This window comes from Quercus suber, unplaced genomic scaffold (assembly GCF_002906115.3).
Source record: "Quercus suber isolate HL8 unplaced genomic scaffold, Cork oak 2.0 scaffold_266, whole genome shotgun sequence".
Taxonomy (NCBI): domain Eukaryota; kingdom Viridiplantae; phylum Streptophyta; class Magnoliopsida; order Fagales; family Fagaceae; genus Quercus; species Quercus suber.
This window is the reverse complement of record NW_027069722.1, coordinates 657,229-676,167: the sequence shown is the minus strand read 5'-3', so window position 1 is coordinate 676,167 and position 18,939 is coordinate 657,229. Positions and strand designations below refer to the sequence as shown.

At 35.8% G+C, this 18,939-nt stretch overlaps 3 protein-coding genes across 4 annotated transcripts; 1 reads left to right on the top strand and 2 right to left on the bottom strand.

The window, feature by feature from the left end:
• Positions 1–3,871: 3,871 nt before the first annotated feature.
• Positions 3,872–5,227, bottom strand: LOC136070878 (uncharacterized). Its single transcript, XM_065781445.1, has one exon. It carries the CDS (start codon positions 5,225–5,227, stop codon positions 3,872–3,874), a length of 1,356 nt encoding a protein of 451 aa, XP_065637517.1.
• Positions 5,228–5,399: 172 nt separating this feature from the next.
• On the top strand, positions 5,400–8,915 carry LOC112024424 (uncharacterized). The gene is made up of 2 exons (XM_024057060.2): positions 5,400–5,418; positions 8,533–8,915. Exons 1-2 carry the CDS (start codon positions 5,400–5,402, stop codon positions 8,913–8,915), a joined length of 402 nt encoding a protein of 133 aa, XP_023912828.2.
• Positions 8,916–16,678: 7,763 nt separating this feature from the next.
• LOC112024452 (cyclin-dependent kinase inhibitor 7) lies at positions 16,679–18,653 on the bottom strand. Of its 2 annotated transcripts, none has more exons than XM_024057090.2 (4): positions 17,860–18,653; positions 17,537–17,598; positions 17,242–17,400; positions 16,679–17,078 (listed from the first exon to the last, which is right to left on the bottom strand). In XM_024057090.2, the coding sequence occupies exons 1-4, from the start codon at positions 18,160–18,162 to the stop codon at positions 17,009–17,011; spliced, it is 594 nt and encodes a 197-aa protein (XP_023912858.1). In that variant the 5' UTR covers positions 18,163–18,653; the 3' UTR covers positions 16,679–17,008. The 2 variants fall into 2 exon arrangements, with proteins under 2 accessions (XP_023912858.1, XP_023912857.1); XM_024057089.2 differs by having other exon boundaries at positions 16,680–17,078; positions 17,242–17,403.
• Between the last annotated feature and the right edge of the window lie 286 nt (positions 18,654–18,939).

Here is an 18,939-nt window from a genome sequence, read left to right as displayed (position 1 = left end):
TATTTTGAATGACATCATAAAAATGAAGGATTCCCATACAATCATACATATACTTGAAAATATATCACATATATATATATTTGGAAATCCATACTATGTAATCATTCGTCCACAGGCATGGCAAATGCTTAAGAGTTAGTGCCTTTAGGAAATTAAAAATACTTAACACAATCATAGATTCATCCATGAGTAACAAAAAATACTTATACACCTAAAACACAGTAGTAGTAATAAGCAAACACAAGATAATAACACTTCATTACTTCAAATCGTCCATGGCATTTGTCCTACAACAATGTTCGTCCATGATCACCCTTTATTGATAGTACCTTCTTAGGTGTTTAACATTCCAAGAGTGTTTCAGCTTTCTTCCATCCAGGACTTTTAAGTAGTAGGATCCTTGCCTCTTGCAGTTGATAACTCTATAGGGTCCTTTCCAATTTGGTCCCAGTTTCCTGTGAGCTGGGTTTTTGGTGGCCAAAGAAACCCTTTTTAGGACAAGATCCCTAATGTTAAAACACGTAGGTTTCACCATGGCATCATGCTACTTTGCCATGAGATTTTTGTATCTTGCTGTTCTCTGCTCTGCTTCCATCCTTACCTCGTCTATAAGATCGAGATTAAGACGAATTTGCTCCTTGTTTTCTTCATCTTGATATTTCAACACCCTATGGCTGGCCATGTGCACCTCTACAAATATGACTGCTTCGCTCCCATAAGCTAGTTTGAAAGGAGTTTCCCTAGTGGGGGTCCTCGCTGTTGTTCTGTAAACCCACAAAACACCTGGTAATTCATCTAGCCATACCCCCTTTGCCCCTTCAAGTCGAGTCTTGATCATTTTCAATAAGGATCGATTTGCTACTTCTACTTGTCCATTGGCCTATGGGTGGGAGGGTGAAGAATAATGATTCTTGATTCTCAGTTGCTCACAAAATTCCCTGAAGGGTGTGTTGTCAAATTGTCATCTATTGTTAGACACTAGCACCCTAGGTACTCCAAATTTGCACACAATACTCTTCCAGACGAAGTTTTTGACATTCTATTGCGTAATTTTTGTTAAGGGTTCAGCTTCCACCCATTTAGTGAAATGATCTATTCCTACCACTAAAAACTTCATATGTCTAGTTCTAGTAGGGAAGGGGCCTACTATATCCAAATCCCATTGTGCAAAAGGCCAAGGGGCCACCATTGGGGTGAGATACTCTGACGACTGTCTAGGAATATTACTGAAATGTTGACATTGATCACATATCTTGACATATGCTTTAGCATCAGCTTGGATGGTTGGCCAATAGTATCCTGCATGGACAACCTTGTGGACGAGTGATATGGCTTCTGAGTGATTACCACATGCTTCTTCATGAACTTCCCTCAACATGTAATTCGCCTCGTCTGGAGCTAGACACTGTAGGTATGGCTGGGAAAAACCTCTTTTGTATAATACCTCGTCCATAAGGATGTACCTTGCTAATTTAACCCTGAGTTTTTTGGCTTCTTCCTTCCCCTCTAGAAGCCTTCTATCCTTCAGGTATGATACTATCGAGGTTATCCAATTTTCTTCATCTTCAATCTACAACATTTCTGGGAGGTCAATGCTTGGCATGGATTGAATTTCATCAAACTCGTCTTTTGCTTCATTCGCGGATGCTTCCTTGGCCAGAGTATCCGCTTCTATGTTCTCTTCCCTTGGGATTTGAATGAAATCAGCTTCGTTAAATTTCTTCACAAGGCATACCACCTTCTTCAGATATCTCTTCATTCTATCTTCCTTGGCTTCATATGTCCCATTTACTTGGCCTATGACCAACTGAAAGTCTCCTAGGACAAGTACTGAATCTACTTCCACTGATTTAGCCAACTCCAACCCTTTAAGAAGGGCTTTATACTCTGCTTCATTATTAATTGTTTGGTACTACAAGCGAACCTTGTGCTTCAATTTATCTCCTCGTGGTGATTGCAAAACAACTCCTATTCCTCCTGCTTGTTGGGTGGATGAACCATCAACATGGACGAACCATTTTTTACTACCTTCCATCTCGTCCAAGTTTTTACAACTCCAAGTGAATTCCGCAATAAAATCTGCTAGAATTTGAGCCTTTGTTGCATTCCTTAGTCGTTATCTAACATCAAACTCACTAAGCTCGACTGCCCACTGGATTAGTCTTCCTGCGGCTTCTAACCTGTTCATTGCCTTCTTGAATGGGTAGTCTGTCATGACATTGATGACATGGTCTTGGAAATAATGTCGCAATTTTCTTGAAGCTGTTACTAGTGCGAAGGCCAATTTTTCCATCAGTGGATATCGTCCTTTCGCTCCTCTAAGTGCTCGGCTAGTGTAGTATACGGGCTTCTACACCTTCCCCTCTTCTCTGATCAATGCTGAACTTACAGTATGTGGGGATACCGCCAAGTATAAATACAGTTCTTCTCCCTGCACGGATGGGCTTAATAGTGGAGTTGTAGTGAGATAGCTTTTAAGATCCTAGAAGGCCTTTTGACACTCATCCGTCCACTCAAAAGCCTTCCTAAGAATTTTGAAGAAAGGCAAACACTTATCTATGGCTTTTGAAACAAACCTGTTCAGAGCTGCAACCCGTCCAGTGAGAGATTGGACTTCCTTGACTTTCTTCGGTGATTTCATGTCCAAGATTACTTGGATTTTGTCTGAATTTGCTTCAATACCTCTCTGTGAAACCATGAATCCCAAAAACTTTCCTGACGATACTCCGAATACACATTTACTTGGGTTTAGCTTCATCTTATATCGCCTAAGCGTTTCAAAGGTTTCATGAAGATCATCCAGATGGCTTCCCTCGTCTAAGCTCTTTACAAGCATATCGTCAACATACACTTCCACATTCCGTCCTATTTGTGGACAAAACATGTGATTCACCAATCTTTGATAAGTTGCCCCTATGTTTTTTAGACCGAAGGGCATCACCTTGTAATAAAATAAACCTTGACTGGTAATAAAGGAGGTTTTTTCTTGGTCAGCTTCGTTCATTTTTATCTGATTATATCCTGAGAAGACGTCCATGAAGCTCAACAGTTGATGGCCAGCTGTAGAATCAACCAGTTGATTGATACGCGGCAAAAGATAACTATCTTTAGGGCAAGCCTTGTTCAAGTCAGTGAAGTCTACACACATCCTCTACTTGCCATTTGCCTTCTTCACCATCACTACATTTGCTAACCAATCAGGGTAATAGACTTTCTGGATAAACTCTGCTGCAGTCAGTTTTCGAACTTCTTCCTTGATAGCCTTATCTCTTTCAGGAGTAAACACCCTCTTCTTTTGACGAACAGGCTTAGAAGAAGGGAAGATGTTCAATTGATGGGTAATTACACTTGGATTAATACCTGGCATGTCGTCATGACTCCACGCAAAAACATCAATAATCTTCCTCAGAAACTGGACGAGGTCTTTTTTAGCCTTCTCTTTCATACTTGTTCCAATTCTAGTGAACTTCTCAGGATCGCTTTCTTGTAATAAAACATCTTCCAGCACTTCAGTAGGTTCTATGACAACTCTTCTTTCTTTTATACTCATAGTTTGCACTTGCTCATCCAAAGCCAACATGGCTAGATAACATTCTCTAGCTGCCAACTGGTCTCCTTGTGCTTGTCCAATTCCATACTCTGTAGGGAATTTGACTGATAGATGGTAGGTAGATGTTACTGCCTTCCAACTATTTAAGGTTGGTCTTCCAATTATGGCATTATATGAGGACGAGCAATCCACCACAAGGAAATTCACTTCCTTGGTTATCTGCTGCTGGTATGATCCCATCACCATAGGTAATGTAATGGTGCCTACAGGCTACATTTTCATTACTCCAAATCCTACCAGTGGTGCACAAGCTAGACGAAGTTAATCTCGTCCAAACCTCATCTGCTGGAAGGCAGGATAATACAATATATCTGCTGAGCTTCCGTTATCCACCAACACCCTCCTGGTTGTATAATCTGCAATGAGTAAGGTAATGACAATTGCATCGTCGTGTGGATGATGTATTCTCTCAGCTTCTTCGTCTGTGAAAGAAATGGTTGGCTTGTCTGTCTCATTCATCCTTGGGGATCGTCCAGAGAGTTGGACATTTTGCACCACTTTGAGATACGTCTTCTTTGATCTGGAAGATTGTCCTTCAGAAGTCCCTCTTATGATAACCCTTATCTCTCCAAGTAGATGTCGTGATGATTCTTCTATCTTCCCCTTTAACTTCTCGTCTTTATGATCCCTTCCAACGAAGTGCCTCAATTTCCCTTGTCTAATGAATTTCTTAATTTGCTGCTTCAAGTCAAAACACTCGTCCATGTTATGTCTGTGGTTTCTATGGAAGCGACAATATTTATTTTTATTGCGCTTGTTAGGATCTCCTTTCATCTTCTCTGGCCACTTCAAGGAAGGATCATCCTTGATTTGCATAAGCACCTGATCGTGTGGAGCATTTAGGGGTGTGTAATTTTGATTCCTTGCTAAAGGACCTGCCTTCCTGTTGTCTCGGTCTTTCTTATCTTCCGTTCGTCCTTTCTTTGGACGAGGCCCTTGCTCAGAGTGATCTGTGGGATTTGCCTCCATCCTTTCAGCTCTCTTCCTTTTCTTAGCTATGATTGCATCTTCTGCATTCATAAAGTTTTGGGCTGAATGGACAAGTTCACCCATGGATTTGGGTTCTTTCTTATATAGCTTGTGAATGAATAAGTCCGAGTTAACCCCATTATGAAATGCTGCCAACAATAACTTGTCGTCCACCTCATCCACTGTCAGTGCTTCCCTATTGAAACGAGTGATGAGGGACCGCAAACTTTCATTCTTCTTTTGTTCTATAGTTAAAAGACTAAATGAGGATCGCTTGTGCCTTTGTCCTCCGATGAAGTTGTTGATGAACAACTTACTTAACTTTTCAAAAGAACTGACTATGCTCGGAGGTATCTTGCTAAACCACACTCGTGCTGGTCCTTTAAGGGTGGTAGGGAAAGCCCTACACATAATCTCGTCTAGGACTCCTTGAAGATGCATGGTTGTCTTGAAAGTAGCAATATGATCAAAAGGATCACGTGTTCCATCATATGAATCCAAGGAAGGCATTTTGAACTTTGGAGGCAAGGGATGGCCATTGATGGAAGCCGTGAAAGGGGAATCTGTTTGGTGAACTAAATCCTCTACGAGATTCGCTTTTCTCATGTTCTCCTTCATCTCATCCATAACCTTCCTCATCTGATCCATTTCCTTCTCCAAGTGTGGCACCCTTCGCGAAGTGGTGCCCCTTGATTGAGTCTCGGGCTCAGCATTGCCCCTTCTATCTTCCTAACTCTGGGATTGTCTTTCAGCGTATCCTTTACGGCGTTGCCTTTCTATCTCCCTAGTCAACTCTTGGTTTTGACGAGTTAACTTCGCCATGGCAGCTACCATGGACTGTATGTGTTGGATGGAAGGCGGTTGTGTGATAGGTGCTGATTGGCGATCTTGGTTGGGATGGCTGGAAGCATCCCTACTCTCTTGGTGGCCTGGGCTAGTGACCCTTGATTTAGTTCGAACCATACAGCCTTTTGTCGGAGAAAGATAAACTACCAAACTTGAAGTTTTCTCTTCCCACAGACAGCGCCAACTGATATTGAACAGAATTAATAGGCTGGATAACTCGGCTTTGATGGGCTGAAAGTGGTAGTGAAGGCTTGAAAAATGAACAAAATATCAAAGGAGACCAGGGTGGACCGGCCTAAGACCCTCCAATGACTAAGTTAGTATCTTCTCACAAATGGAGTTCTAACTGTATTGGAGTAATGTCAGAATGCTTTCATACTTTTGCTTGATTAAAACCGATCCTTAAATAGGGAACCCTGGAGCAGTTATTTGGTTTAGTAACTTCCCCAAGATTCGTGGAAGTCCAAAATTCCGGAAATAACTTCTTCAACAGCTACAGAAGTTGTAACTGCTAATGAAGGTTACATAAGAGAAATTGGTGGCGATAAATACGGGTCGTCCATGTGCTTTGCACATGGACGAATCATCCATCTTAATTGCCTGAGGGGTCGTCCATGTGTTTTGTGCATGGACGACTCCTTGCATACAAAGATGTCATGTGGTCGTCCATGCGCTTTGCACATGGACGACTGATTTGCCTGATGTTTATTTGGTCAACCAATACTCGTGGATGATCTGTATGGACGAACCAGAGATGGTTATTTGCTATCCCATCAAAACTGATTCTCGCCCGCTTACAAAATGTATTATCAGTAATGCATTTGTTTTTAAGAAAGTATTTATTTTGGTTGTGTTTATTTTTCTTGATATTTATGCAAATTTAACATTATTTTCTAATTAAATATTAAATATACCTTTAACATATACTCTTAAGACAATATTAACAATCAAATTTTTCTTAATGATAGAAAAAAATACAAAAAGAAAACCTTGCTTCCTTTAAATATATTCTTTCAGAGGTATATGAGACAATAATTAAAGATATGTTTTATAAAGTTTATAGGCTACGCTTACCTATTTTTTAATTTATTTTAAGTACAAACTTTTAAATTAAATCTTTTCTTAAATACAATTTCATTTTTATTTAACTTATTTTTTTAAAGTAAAATAAATTGAGTTTGGGGTTGCCACATCATGGTGGTGGTTCGCTGTGTGGGATAGCAAAATGAGTCTGGGGTGCCGCGTCAGATCCAACATGCCTCGCACATGTTCGTATGGGGATAAGCTATTCTTTGTTTTTCTACTAGGTGTCATTACGCGCGCACACACACACAGAGGATTTGAGATTATTTAGCTCCATTTTTTTTTTTAATATAAACATGATGGCTAATATTAAAGAATACTAAATATTTTTTGTAAAAATGCATTTATCAATAATTCATTTGTTTGTAAGTACTATTTTTTTTTATAACATTGTTTGTAAGTACTTAGAGCCCGTTTGGTTATGAATTTCAAAATTTGTTGTTTAAAATAATGTGAAAATTGTGGTTTAAAAAGTATTGTTGAAATACGTTTTTATAGTGTTTAAAAAAAAAAAGTATTTGGTATTGTAAGGACTCAGTTTGGATTGACCCTGGGTTTTGCTGGGTTTTCAGCCCAACAAGCCCAAACAATAAATTTATAGAGAGTGGGTTAAAGGTTTAGGTGCTGGCCATCGATCACCATGCATGAACTTTCTTTATAAAAAATACTAAGAGTTTCTTTACAAATGGGGGGATGCTCCTCGGCCCATGGCCGAGGAGACCCTTTTCTTCTTTCTTTTTTCCCCCCCCCCCCACTTCTCTCTTTACTTGCTTTTCTTATATAGTTTCCATCTGCCTATCTCCTTATTCCATCTGTTGATCATCCATTTGCCTTTCTTCTGGCCGTCCGTCCCATCAGAGGCCTTATCAGTACTCAAGTGGTTCACTCTGATCAACGTTGCCCTGCTAAGGGGTTATATCCTCATTAATGCGGCCAGAGGGGTTAGGTGAATGCATTAAGTGCGAATGTGACAGCTTGCTCTGAGCTTATCCCCTCCCGAAAGTTATCCTTAGAATGCCGAGGACGAACAGGTCCTCGGCGTGGGTCACAACAGAGGTTTTGCCTGACTTAGCCTTGGCTGGTCAGTCCTCCTCGGCGCTGTCCTTGGGCCTACTATCCGATGGGCCGAGGCTATCAGGCCCACGGGCCCCACAGGTATCATAGTTTAAATAATGTGTTTCAGTGTTCAAAAAACAGAAATATGTGTTTGGTATGTGTGTTTGATTTTTTTTTTTTTAAAAGCTGACTAGGTGGACTTTGGGATTCGGCGTGTAGAAACTTTGGGATAATTGTGAGAGGAAGAGATGAGACATACCTGATCGGGTGGGCCCTTACCATTTTCAAAATAATTACCCAATTGCCACTGAGAACCCTTGTTTTGTTGTTTAAAAACAGGCCAGAGGTGATTTCAAAACTGTGTGTTTGAAAACCTGTTTTGGAACAATGTTTTTCAAACAACCTATGTTGAAAATGGATGACCAAACACGTTTTTCTTTTTTTGGACACATATGTTCAATGTTTAAACATTGAACGCGTATGTTTAAACTGGATGACCAAACGGCCTCTAATTTATTGTAGTTTTTTTTTTTTTTTGAATTATGTGCAATTTAACTTTACTTTTTTTAAGTTATATAAAAATATCATTTAATAAAATATTAGATGTACCCATAGTTTTAAAAATAGAAACGGTCAAAGAACTGAAAAATTGATAAATTCTTAATTTTTACCTGTTTAATCGCCAATTTTTTTTTTAACCTAACTAAACTAGGGTCTGGTTCTCGTTTGAGCCAACCAATTTGACCTGGTTTTTAAAACTATGGATATATCTTAACATATACTCTTAACAAACTATACTACTAACAATAATATTTTTATCAAAGATAGACTAATTACAAAAAGTAAAAGAAGCTTCTCATAGATAGATCTTTCATAGGTATATCATATATGCGACAATAATCAAAGGTATATTTAATGCCTTATTTAGTTTTTAAGTTATAATTCTTTTTTGTGGATTTATTTTAAAGTTATATTAAGTACAATCTGTCTGAACAAGCGAGCAGCAGAGTACTTGGAGGAGTATCATCGTTCACAGTCTCATTTGACAGCAGAACCGGTGTTGCAGTCCAGTAGGGATGTCTGGAAGCCTCCTCCACAATCGGTCTACAAGCTGAATTTTGATGCTGCATTGTTCACGGGTTTGGACAAGTCTGGATTTGGGGCAGTGATTAGGAATGATAAAGGGGAGGTAATGGCAGCCATGTCTGCCAAGGGTCCAGCAGTGCAATGCAGTGAGGAAGCAGAGATGCTTGCGTGCCGAAAAGCAATTGAATTTGAGATGGATGCTGGGGTTTCAGAGCTTGTTATTGAAGGGGATAACACTATGTCATGCATGCTATTTCCTCTTTGAAGGTTGACCAGTCATTGATAGGGAATGTGGTGGGAGATATTCAACAATTGATTTGTAGTCTGCACTGGGTGAACATTGGCAGCATGAGAAGAGGAGGCAATAAGGTTGCTCATGTGCTTGCACAACATGCTAGAACTATTTCAGATGATATGTATTGCATGAAAGATTTACCTTTATTGGCTATGGAAGCCTTGTATCATGATGCTATTATTTTTTGAATAAAAGAGTGAATGGTCCGGCTTCAAAAAAAAAAAAAGCCCAATCTTTTAAAAACTTTTTTAATGTACAGTTAGCTTTTTTTTTTTTAAACATATTTGTTAAGTAATATAAATTAATAAAATAATTCATCTCAAACATATACTTGGTGTATAGACTTACAGCGTATTAAAAGGTAAAACAAATTGTAAGCACAATTATTGTGTATATAAATATTAAGATGTGCAAGTTGAGTTATTAACCTCTTTATTATTAATTTATCATTTTCCTCTATTAATTTATCATTTTCCTCCCTTTTAACAAAGAGCTAAAAGAGAAAGGAAAAAAAAAAAAAAAGATTAAAAATTGTAAATCAAGCTAAGGACGAACTCGCATGGATGCAATGTCAGAAGGAATTAAGAAAAGAAGAGTATTTAATGTGTCAATGGATCCAACACCCAGGGTTCTACTTAAAATCAACCAGGTGTTTAATAGAATTTTGCTCAAGGAGAGTGACGAATACGGACAAAACCATAGTGATGTAATTGAGGTTTGAGGATAGTGATGAAGATTTATACCAAGGAAGAAATGGATAGGTCTAGACAATTCTCTGAATCACCAAACAATATATGATTTAGTGTCCATTTGGAAACAACTTCATTAGCTTTTCTCTGAAAATTTTTTGTTCAATGTATATTAAAATATACTTATACATTAAAAAATTGAAAAAAAAAAAAAGAAAAGTAAGAGAAAATGAGATTTTAAAAAACTATACATAAAGTTTTTTTAAGAAAGAACTATACATAAAAGTTAAAAAGTTAATTATACATCACAATGCAAATCAGACATTTAATATTGTGTGACAGAATAATTGAATCTAACTGTTTGCAAATAGTTTGAATATCTTTTAAAGTTCGTAGCCTAAAAAAAGATATAAAATTAAAAAAAATTAAAAAACTTGTAATTCTAAGAACGAAGGCAGAATTCAACATAGAGTCCGACTAGTCTTTGCATGCCTTCTCTTATTATAAAGTTCTTGTTTAATAATATAAGTTTAGCCTTGTTTGTCTTCTGCCTATAAATATATATTAATCTGTTATGAAACAGCTGAAGTGAGTTAAAATGTAGCTTGAGATTCTATTACGCAACCAGTAGGGTACACGTCAAACAATTCTAAAAGTCAATAGTATCTTGGTATTTTGCGACGGCATCTTTTTTTCTGCATTGACTATTTTACCCTTTTTTTGGTCAGGCCTTCGATTGAATTCTTGACCCATCCCAATCTTTGTTTGGGCCCAAGGGTTATCTGGATTAATGTTGGAGCTAAAGCCTGTAAGGCTTTTCGGCCGTAATTTCATGCTTATAGCCGAGCTTAGTCTGGGTATATGAACAGATAACAAGGTAAGCCCATACGCCCTCATTCCGAATTTCCATTTCCAGCCCTATTTGGAAGAATGCCCTTTCTTGTAACCCAAATTGTAGAAATATGGCTTTCAATTCTCTTGATTTTCCCCCTCACTAATCATTATTGGAAGGGTTTAATTTCCTTTCTTGGTTTTCGTTAAAACTCTTCAATTTTTTTGAAATGCTAACTGGATAATAATCTTTCTTTTTTCCTAATTATACTTTAAAAAATAAAAAAAAAAAAAAAAAAAAGTAAGAGAAAATGAGATTTTAAAAAACTATACATAAAGTTTTTTTTAGAAAGAACTATACATATATAAAAGTTAAAAAGTTAATTGTATAACACAATGCAAATCAGACATTTAATATTGTGTGACAGAATAATTGAATCTAACTGTTTGCAAATAGTTTGAATATCTTTTAAAGTTCGTAGCCTAAAAAAATATATAAAATTAAAAAAAAATTAAAAAACTTGTAATTCTAAGAACGAAGGCAGAATTCAACATAGACTCCGACTAGTCTTTGCATGCCTTCTCTTGTTATAAAGTTCTTGTTTAATAATATAAGTTTAGCCTTGTTTGTCTTCTGCCTATAAATATATATTAATCTGTTATGAAACAGCTGAAGTGAGTTAAAATGTAGCTTGAGATTCTATTACGCAGCCAGTAGGGTACACGTCAAACAATTCTAAAAGTCAATAGTATCTTGGTATTTTGCGACGGCATCTTTTTTTCTGCATTGACTATTTTACCCTTTTTTTGGTCAGGCCTCGATTGAATTCTTGACCCATCCCAATCTTTGTTTGGGCCCAAGGGTCATCTGGATTAATGTTGGATTTAAAGCCTGTAAGGCTTTTCGGCCCTAATTTCATGCTTATAGCCGAGCTTAGTCTGGGTATATGAACAGACAACAAGGTAAGCCCATACGCCCTCATTCCGAATTTCCATTTCCAACCCTATTTGGAAGAATGCCCTTTCTTGTAACCCAAATTGTAGAAATATGGCTTTCAATTCTCTTGATTTTCCCCCTCACTAATCATTATTGGAAGGGTTTAATTTCCTTTCTTGGTTTTCGTTAAAACTCTTCAATTTTTTTGAAATGCTAACTGGATAATAATCTTTCTTTTTTCCCCCTTTCTTTAATCTGAGTCAATTAAACCTAGAACTTCTGAGACTAATGAACACACAACTCGAGAAAAAAGTTGTCGTCTTTTTAAACTAAAAGAAAATCACATTATGTTAACAACCAATCAAATTAAAGTGTCAATCACATCATCATTTATACCCTTAAAAGGTTAGTCAAATTATAATTAGAGTTTCTTGTAATCACTTACAAATAAAAAAACTCATCTGATAAACACTTGATGTGTGGATTCAACACATATCCATACAATTCACACTAAAATAACTAATCCATATAATTTGGAGTATCATGCATATGGTTCCTAATTATAACTATTTATAGAAAATTGACATTTTCATTCATAATTTTTTTTTTGTTAGTATTTTCACTTTCTATGTGAATCCAGAAGTTGTTATATATTATAGGAGTAAAGTAAACAAAAATTGATACAAAGATAGTGTCATTATATCTATAGTTGGCATTTTGCTTACAACAAAATCTTATGATTAAGTGGGTTCTAATTTGCTCAACTAGTAAAATCTTTAATAGTTAAATAAGATATCTGGACTTCAATTCTTATTTAAAAAAAAAAAAAAAAATCAAAATCGCATCTTTGTCAATTTTTTTTTTTCATAATTCATGTGTTTATTGGCAAAGAGATTAGTTGTACGGAAAGTCAAATATCAAAATCATTAAGGGGGGAGAGAGAGAGAGAGAGAGCATTAAATTGGTCATGAAACATTATTACCCAGAGTGGTATATCAAAAGTGCGTAAATTTAACCAAAATCTACATAGAAGGCAACAAACAATCTTGAAGCAACAAATAATGCACATTAAAGCACAATAAACCATTTTCGTGATAGAAAACTGGAAGAAACACCAAAATCGAAACCAATCTCCGTCATTATTAAGCAACATTCTATTATACTCTTCCCCACCTCTCTTCTCACCTATCTGTCTCTGTCCCCATTAAAATATAACAAAGCCTCAGATCCAAAGCAAAGCTTTAGTTAGGCGACCACTACTCTACCACTGCACGTGCAGACCTTCCCTCTTTTCTCATTATCTTTATTCTTTTATGCTTTTTATAAAAAAAACACTTTTATAAAAGGCTTTTTTCTTTTTAATATTTCTTTCTTTTCTGTACTTTTAAACGTGTTTAGAACCGAGAAGGCTGGAAACCCCACATGCAAATGAGACTACTACTTTTGCTTGCATTGTATTTGACACGTGTGACAATGTGCACGTACCTGTTTTCTTTTGTTTCAGACATATAGTACAATACCCTCTCTCTGCCACTGATTCTAGCCGATGACAGAATTTATTTTGTCCACCCCATGTTTGATGCTTCATAACCATAAAGGTAATCTGGGTTTGTAGCTCTGTGAGTGCCACCAAAACGCATTAAATAAACAAAGCATAAATCAACAAACAATCTTGAAGCAACAAATAATGCACATTTAAGCACAATAAACCATTTTCGTGATAGAAAACGGGAAGAAACACCAAAATCGAAACCAATCTCCGTCATTATTAAGCAACATTCTATTATACTCTTCCCCACCTCTCTTCTCACCTATCTGTCTCTGTCCCCATTAAAATATAACAAAGCCTCAGATCCAAAGCAAAGCTTTAGTTAGGCGACCACTACTCTACCACTGCACGTGCAGACCTTCCCTCTTTTCTCATTATCTTTATTCTTTTATGCTTTTTATAAAAAAACACTTTTATAAAAGGCTTTTTTCTTTTTAATATTTCTTTCTTTTCTGTACTTTTAAACGTGTTTAGAACCGAGAAGGCTGGAAACCCCACATGCAAATGAGACTACTACTTTTGCTTGCATTGTATTTGACACGTGTGACAATGTGCACGTACCTGTTTTCTTTTGTTTCAGACATATAGTACAATACCCTCTCTCTGCCACTGATTCTAGCCGATGACAGAATTTATTTTGTCCACCCCCATGTTTGATGCTTCATAACCATAAAGGTGATCTGGGTTTGTAGCTCTGTGAGTGCCACCAAAACGCATTAAATAAACAAAGCATAAAAAAATAAAGAAATAAAGCAAACAAGACCAAGAAACATTAAATTAATTTAAATTTTGATTCTTTTGTCTATTTGCTCCAAAGGGACAACTTTACAAGCACTTCATGTCCATATTCTGTAGAGTGAATATGACCCGCCGCACTTTGTGTGCTCTAAAAAGAACCCACGACGGCCGACCTCACGCTTGTCAACTTCAAAACTCCAATAATTAGAATTGCATCAAATTCACAAATATGATTTTAATAAAATCCTAAATTTTTTTGAGTTCTACCGATTAATATACTTAGGACATGTATTAGTAAACTATTTTAAAAAATTATTTATTGACAAATGAAAAAATTATTAATTTTTTTGAGGACTTGGTTTCAGATAGTGACACGAGTTTAAAAGTAAATATATATTATCATCTCAACAGATTCAGTATTACTAAACACTAGACTTAAGCTTGACCATTCTTTTGACAGTTTTTTCAATTTTTCACAACATTAACCGAACCCTTTTTTAATTACTATTTCACTGATTATTATAATTAAAAAAAATCAATTTGTTGATAGTTTTTTTTATTTCTCCATAAAATATTTCAAACAATGGATGATTAATGTATGCTCTAAGAGCATACATTAATCGAACTTTTTTTTTTAATTATTATTACTATTTCACTAATTATTATAACTAATAAACCCAGTTTACTTTTTGACAGTGAGTTCCTAGACCAAGTAAAAATTGTGACTAAAGGTACAAACAACAATTAGTGGAAACATCAAATTATTCTGTAGGGTTACAATTTTTTTGGCCAGTTTAAATGTCTATTCGCCTCGTCTCCTTTTGTGGTTTGTGTCATGCATATACACTGTGTGCTGAAGTGAAAGCTTCAATGATAGAGAGTGGAATGTGGTAGGCCTTATTTGCAGACTCCCAATATAAGCCTTATAATTCTAGGAAAATGTTAACAAGCACGGGGCTTGTTGACATTTCATTTTTTGGGTCTCACTTAAAGAAAAAGAAAAAATTGTTAAAAAAATTACTAAAAAAGATTAAAATATTGTCAAAAACTATCAAAAAGTTGTCTAAAAATCTGAAAAACTGCCAAGAATTATGTTGTTAATGAGCACATTACGATAACACAACCCATAATTCTAAGCTTGTTTTATTCAAAGCAGAGACTTGGAGCTTTTTATTCGTGGTCCCCACAATCAAAGGAATCAAAATCCCGTTATTGAGAGAATATTACAAAACAGGGTCAAATCATTGTGGGGGAAAAGAAAGTGAAGGATAAGAAAATCAGGTACGAACGCAAAAAAGCAAAACTGAAAAGGAAATCTGTCTAAAAACAGCCAAAACATAAAATTCTTTCAATTGTACAAAATCAAATCAAACCCATTAACGCACAAACTATATGAATCAAAAAATAAGATTAAAATTCACTGACTATTATTACTGTACTAAGAGATAGATTCAAGTAGAAACAGAAGCTTCTATTTTTTTAACTGTTGTAGGACAAAGCTTCGTTTTTTTTTTCTTACATAGTACTCTAGTATCTGGGTTTGTAGCTCTGTGAGTGCCACCAAAACGCATTAAATAAACAAAGCATAAAAAAATAAAGAAATAAAGCAAACAAGACCAAGAAACATTAAATTAATTTAAATTTTGATTCTTTTGTCTATTTGCTCCAAAGGGACAACTTTACAAGCACTTCATATCCATATTCTGTAGAGTGAATATGACCCGCCGCACTTTGTGTGCTCTACAAAGAACCCACGACGGCCGACCTCATGCATGTCAACTTCAAAACTCAAATAATTAGAATTGCATCAAATTCACAAATATGATTTTAATAAAATCCTAAATTTTTTTGAGTTCTACTGATTAATGTACTTAGTACATGTATTAGTAGACTATTTTAAAAAATTGTTTATGAAAAATGAAAAAATTATTTATTTTTTTGAGGACTTGGTTTCATATAGTGACACAAGTTTAAAAGTGAATATATATTATCATCTCAACGAATTCAATGTTACTAGACACTAAATTTAAGCTTGACTATTTTTTTAACAGTTTTTTTAATTCTCCACAACATTAACCGGACCATTTTTTAATTACTATTTCACTGATTATTATAATTAAAAAAAAAATCAATTTGTTGATAGTTTTTTTATTTCTCCATAAAATATTTCAAAAAATGGATGATTAATGTTTAATCGAATCTTTTTTGTAAAATTATTATTACTATTTCACTAATTATTATAATTAACAAACTCAGTTTACTTTTTGACAGTGGGTTCCTAGACCAAGTAAAAATTGTGATTAAAGGTACAAACAACAATTAGTGGAAACATCAAATTATTCTGTAGGGTTACAATTTTTTTGGCTAGTTTAAACGTCTATTCGCCTCGTCTCCTTTTGTGGCTTGTGTCATGTATATACAGTTTTTTTTTGGCTAGTTTAAACGTCTATTCGCCTCGTCTCCTTTTGTGGTTTTTGTCATGCATGTACAGTGTGTGCTGAAGTGAAAGCTTCAATGATAGAGAGTGGAATGTGGTAGGCCTTATTTGCAGGCTCCCAACATAAGCCTTATAATTCTAGGAAAATGTTAACAAGCATGGGGCTTGTTGACATTTCTTTTTTTGGGTCTCACTTAAAGAAAAAGAAAAAAATTGTTAAAAAAATTACTACAAAAGATTAAAAATTTGTCAAAAACTATCAAAAAGTTGTCTAAAAATCTGAAAAAACTGCCAAAAATTATGTTGTTAACGGACGCTTTATGGTAACACAACCCATAATTCTAAGCTTGTTTTATTCAAAGCAGAGAATTGGAGCTTTTTATTCGTGGTCCCCACAATCAAAGGAATCAAAATCCCGTTATTGAGAGAATATTACAAAACAGGCTCAAATCATTGTGGGGGAAAAGAAAGTGAAGGATAAGAAAATCAGGTACGAACGCAAAAAAGCAAAACTGAAAAGGAAATCTGTCTAAAAACAGCCAAAACATAAAATTCTTTCAATTGTACAAAATCAAATCAAACCCATTAACGCACAAACTATATGAATCAAAAAATAAGATTAAAATTCACTGACTATTATTACTGTACTAAGAGATAGATTCAAGTAGAAACAGAAGCTTCTATTTTTTTAACTGTTGTAGGACAAAGCTTCGTTTTTTTTTTCTTACATAGTACTCTAGTGGAAAAAGAGAAAGCTGTACAATAATAATAAATCTAAAACCACCTTCCAATACCACCTAAACCCAATTGCATGCAACTCTCTGTGCTAACCAGTGACTTTAGCAAATCTCTCTTTCTCTTACTCTCACAGTCTCAACCCACTCATGGCTTCAAAGGAATCCACTGGTAACGACCCTCCAATGGCACATCCTTCACAATGTCATAGTTGTAGCTGCAATTTAAAAAAAATTATAAAAAAAAAAAGTTGTTAGTTAGTTAGAATTTGATTCCTCGCTCAGCTAAAATGCGCTTCTATAGTGAATCCTCTTATCCTGCGCACCCTCTCTTCTTTTTCTAAAGAACACAGACAATGAGAGAGAGCTAGAGAGACTCACTTCTCTGCGAATCGCTTTTGCTCGCGCTTTTCTGCAAATGCGAAGAAATCCTCGATCTCTTCTTTCGGTGGCATCTTCGCCGGAGGATGATTCTTCTTCGCCGCCAGCGAGTCCATTTCGTCTGAGTCTACACAGAGCGAGCTCGACGGTGTGGCTTCTCTGCTAAATAGGAAGAAGAAGAAGAAGCAGCAGCGGCTTAAAGAAGTAAGAATCGAACGGTTACGAAACGTTTGGTTTGGTTTTGAATTTGAACAGTTTGAGAGAGTGACAGAGTGTGAGAGAGAGATAAATGAACCTGAATTTGTTGTTGTTGTTGTTTATGGACGTTGTTGAGTCAACGGTTTCGAAACCCTTGGCCTGAAATGCATATTCAAGAAGCGTAAATAAATACGAAATATAAAAGCAATAATTGATAGTATAAGCAATTAAAATTGAGTACTAGAATTTCAGCACAAGTAAACCTAAATTGACAATGTCAAATACTTAATTTAAAAAAAGAAAAAATCATTGCTTTTGTTTTGTTTTGTTTTGTTTTTTTTTTTTTCTCAGCAACCAAACGGAGAGTAACAGAGACAAAATCTCTCAGAAATTCAAAATTTTTCAAATTCGGAAATTCACCTCCAGATCTATGAGGCTGAAGCCATCCCTGACGACCTCGCTCGACTCATTGCTAGAGCAACAAGAAACCGGAAACTGGTCCATACAGAAGCTCGTGCACAAATCACCGGCGTTCATTACTCTGCCGGAATTCACAGTCTTCTCCGGCGAATCAAAGCAAAAACGAGCGTCGTGAAGTTCCACATCCGAAGAAGTCAAGCCAATGATTCTCCTTTTCTTCGAGACCACCATGGCTGTGCTTGAGCCAGAGCCAGAACCATCCACCACCGCAATTCGCTTAAAATTTCTCACACAATCTCCCATCTCTCTCTCTCTCTCTCACTGTTCGCACTCTCAAATCTCAATTCTCTCTCTTACTTTTTTTTAAAAAATATTTAATTAAAATTTTTTTTTTCTCGTTTTGTTCGTGGGTTTGCTATATTTGTGTTTGTGAAAAAGATGAAAGGGAAAGACTGTGAGTGAGTGAGAGTGGGAGATCCAAGAGTAAGAGAAGATGTTGATGTTGAGGTTGAAGTTGAGAAAGGTGACTTTTTTATGAGATTAAATTGACGGTTGAGATTTGATGCTAAAAGTGCGGGTGGGTTTGTTACTACCGAGTTTGTTACCGTTTTGGTATATAGGTGTGGTCCTGAGTGAAAAAAGAAAAGAAACGAAAAGAGAGAATCGGAAGGAACGGTGGGTGCTGTGCTGCTGTTTTGGGAGTGAAGAAGCTGTCACCAAAGATCTTGCTGTTGAAGGATCCCAGGTTCATACCTTCATTCTCGTAGTCGTGGCTTAATCTTATAATATACCGCTCACACGTCGAAACGCTTCGTTTTTCCACTATTTATTTCTTTTCAATGCTTTGTCCCCCTTTTCTTAAATTCTTGTTTTTAATAAATAGATAGAGTAAATAGTAGTAACTACCAAGTTTAAAAACACACAAATTGACTTATTAAATTCAATATAAGGTATTCTCGGAAAAAAGAAAAAAAATTCTATAGAAGGTGTATTCAATCTTGATTTAGCTTAATAAAATTCACTTACTTGTTCCTCAAATAAATAAATAAATAAATAAATAAATAATTCAATATAAGGTTT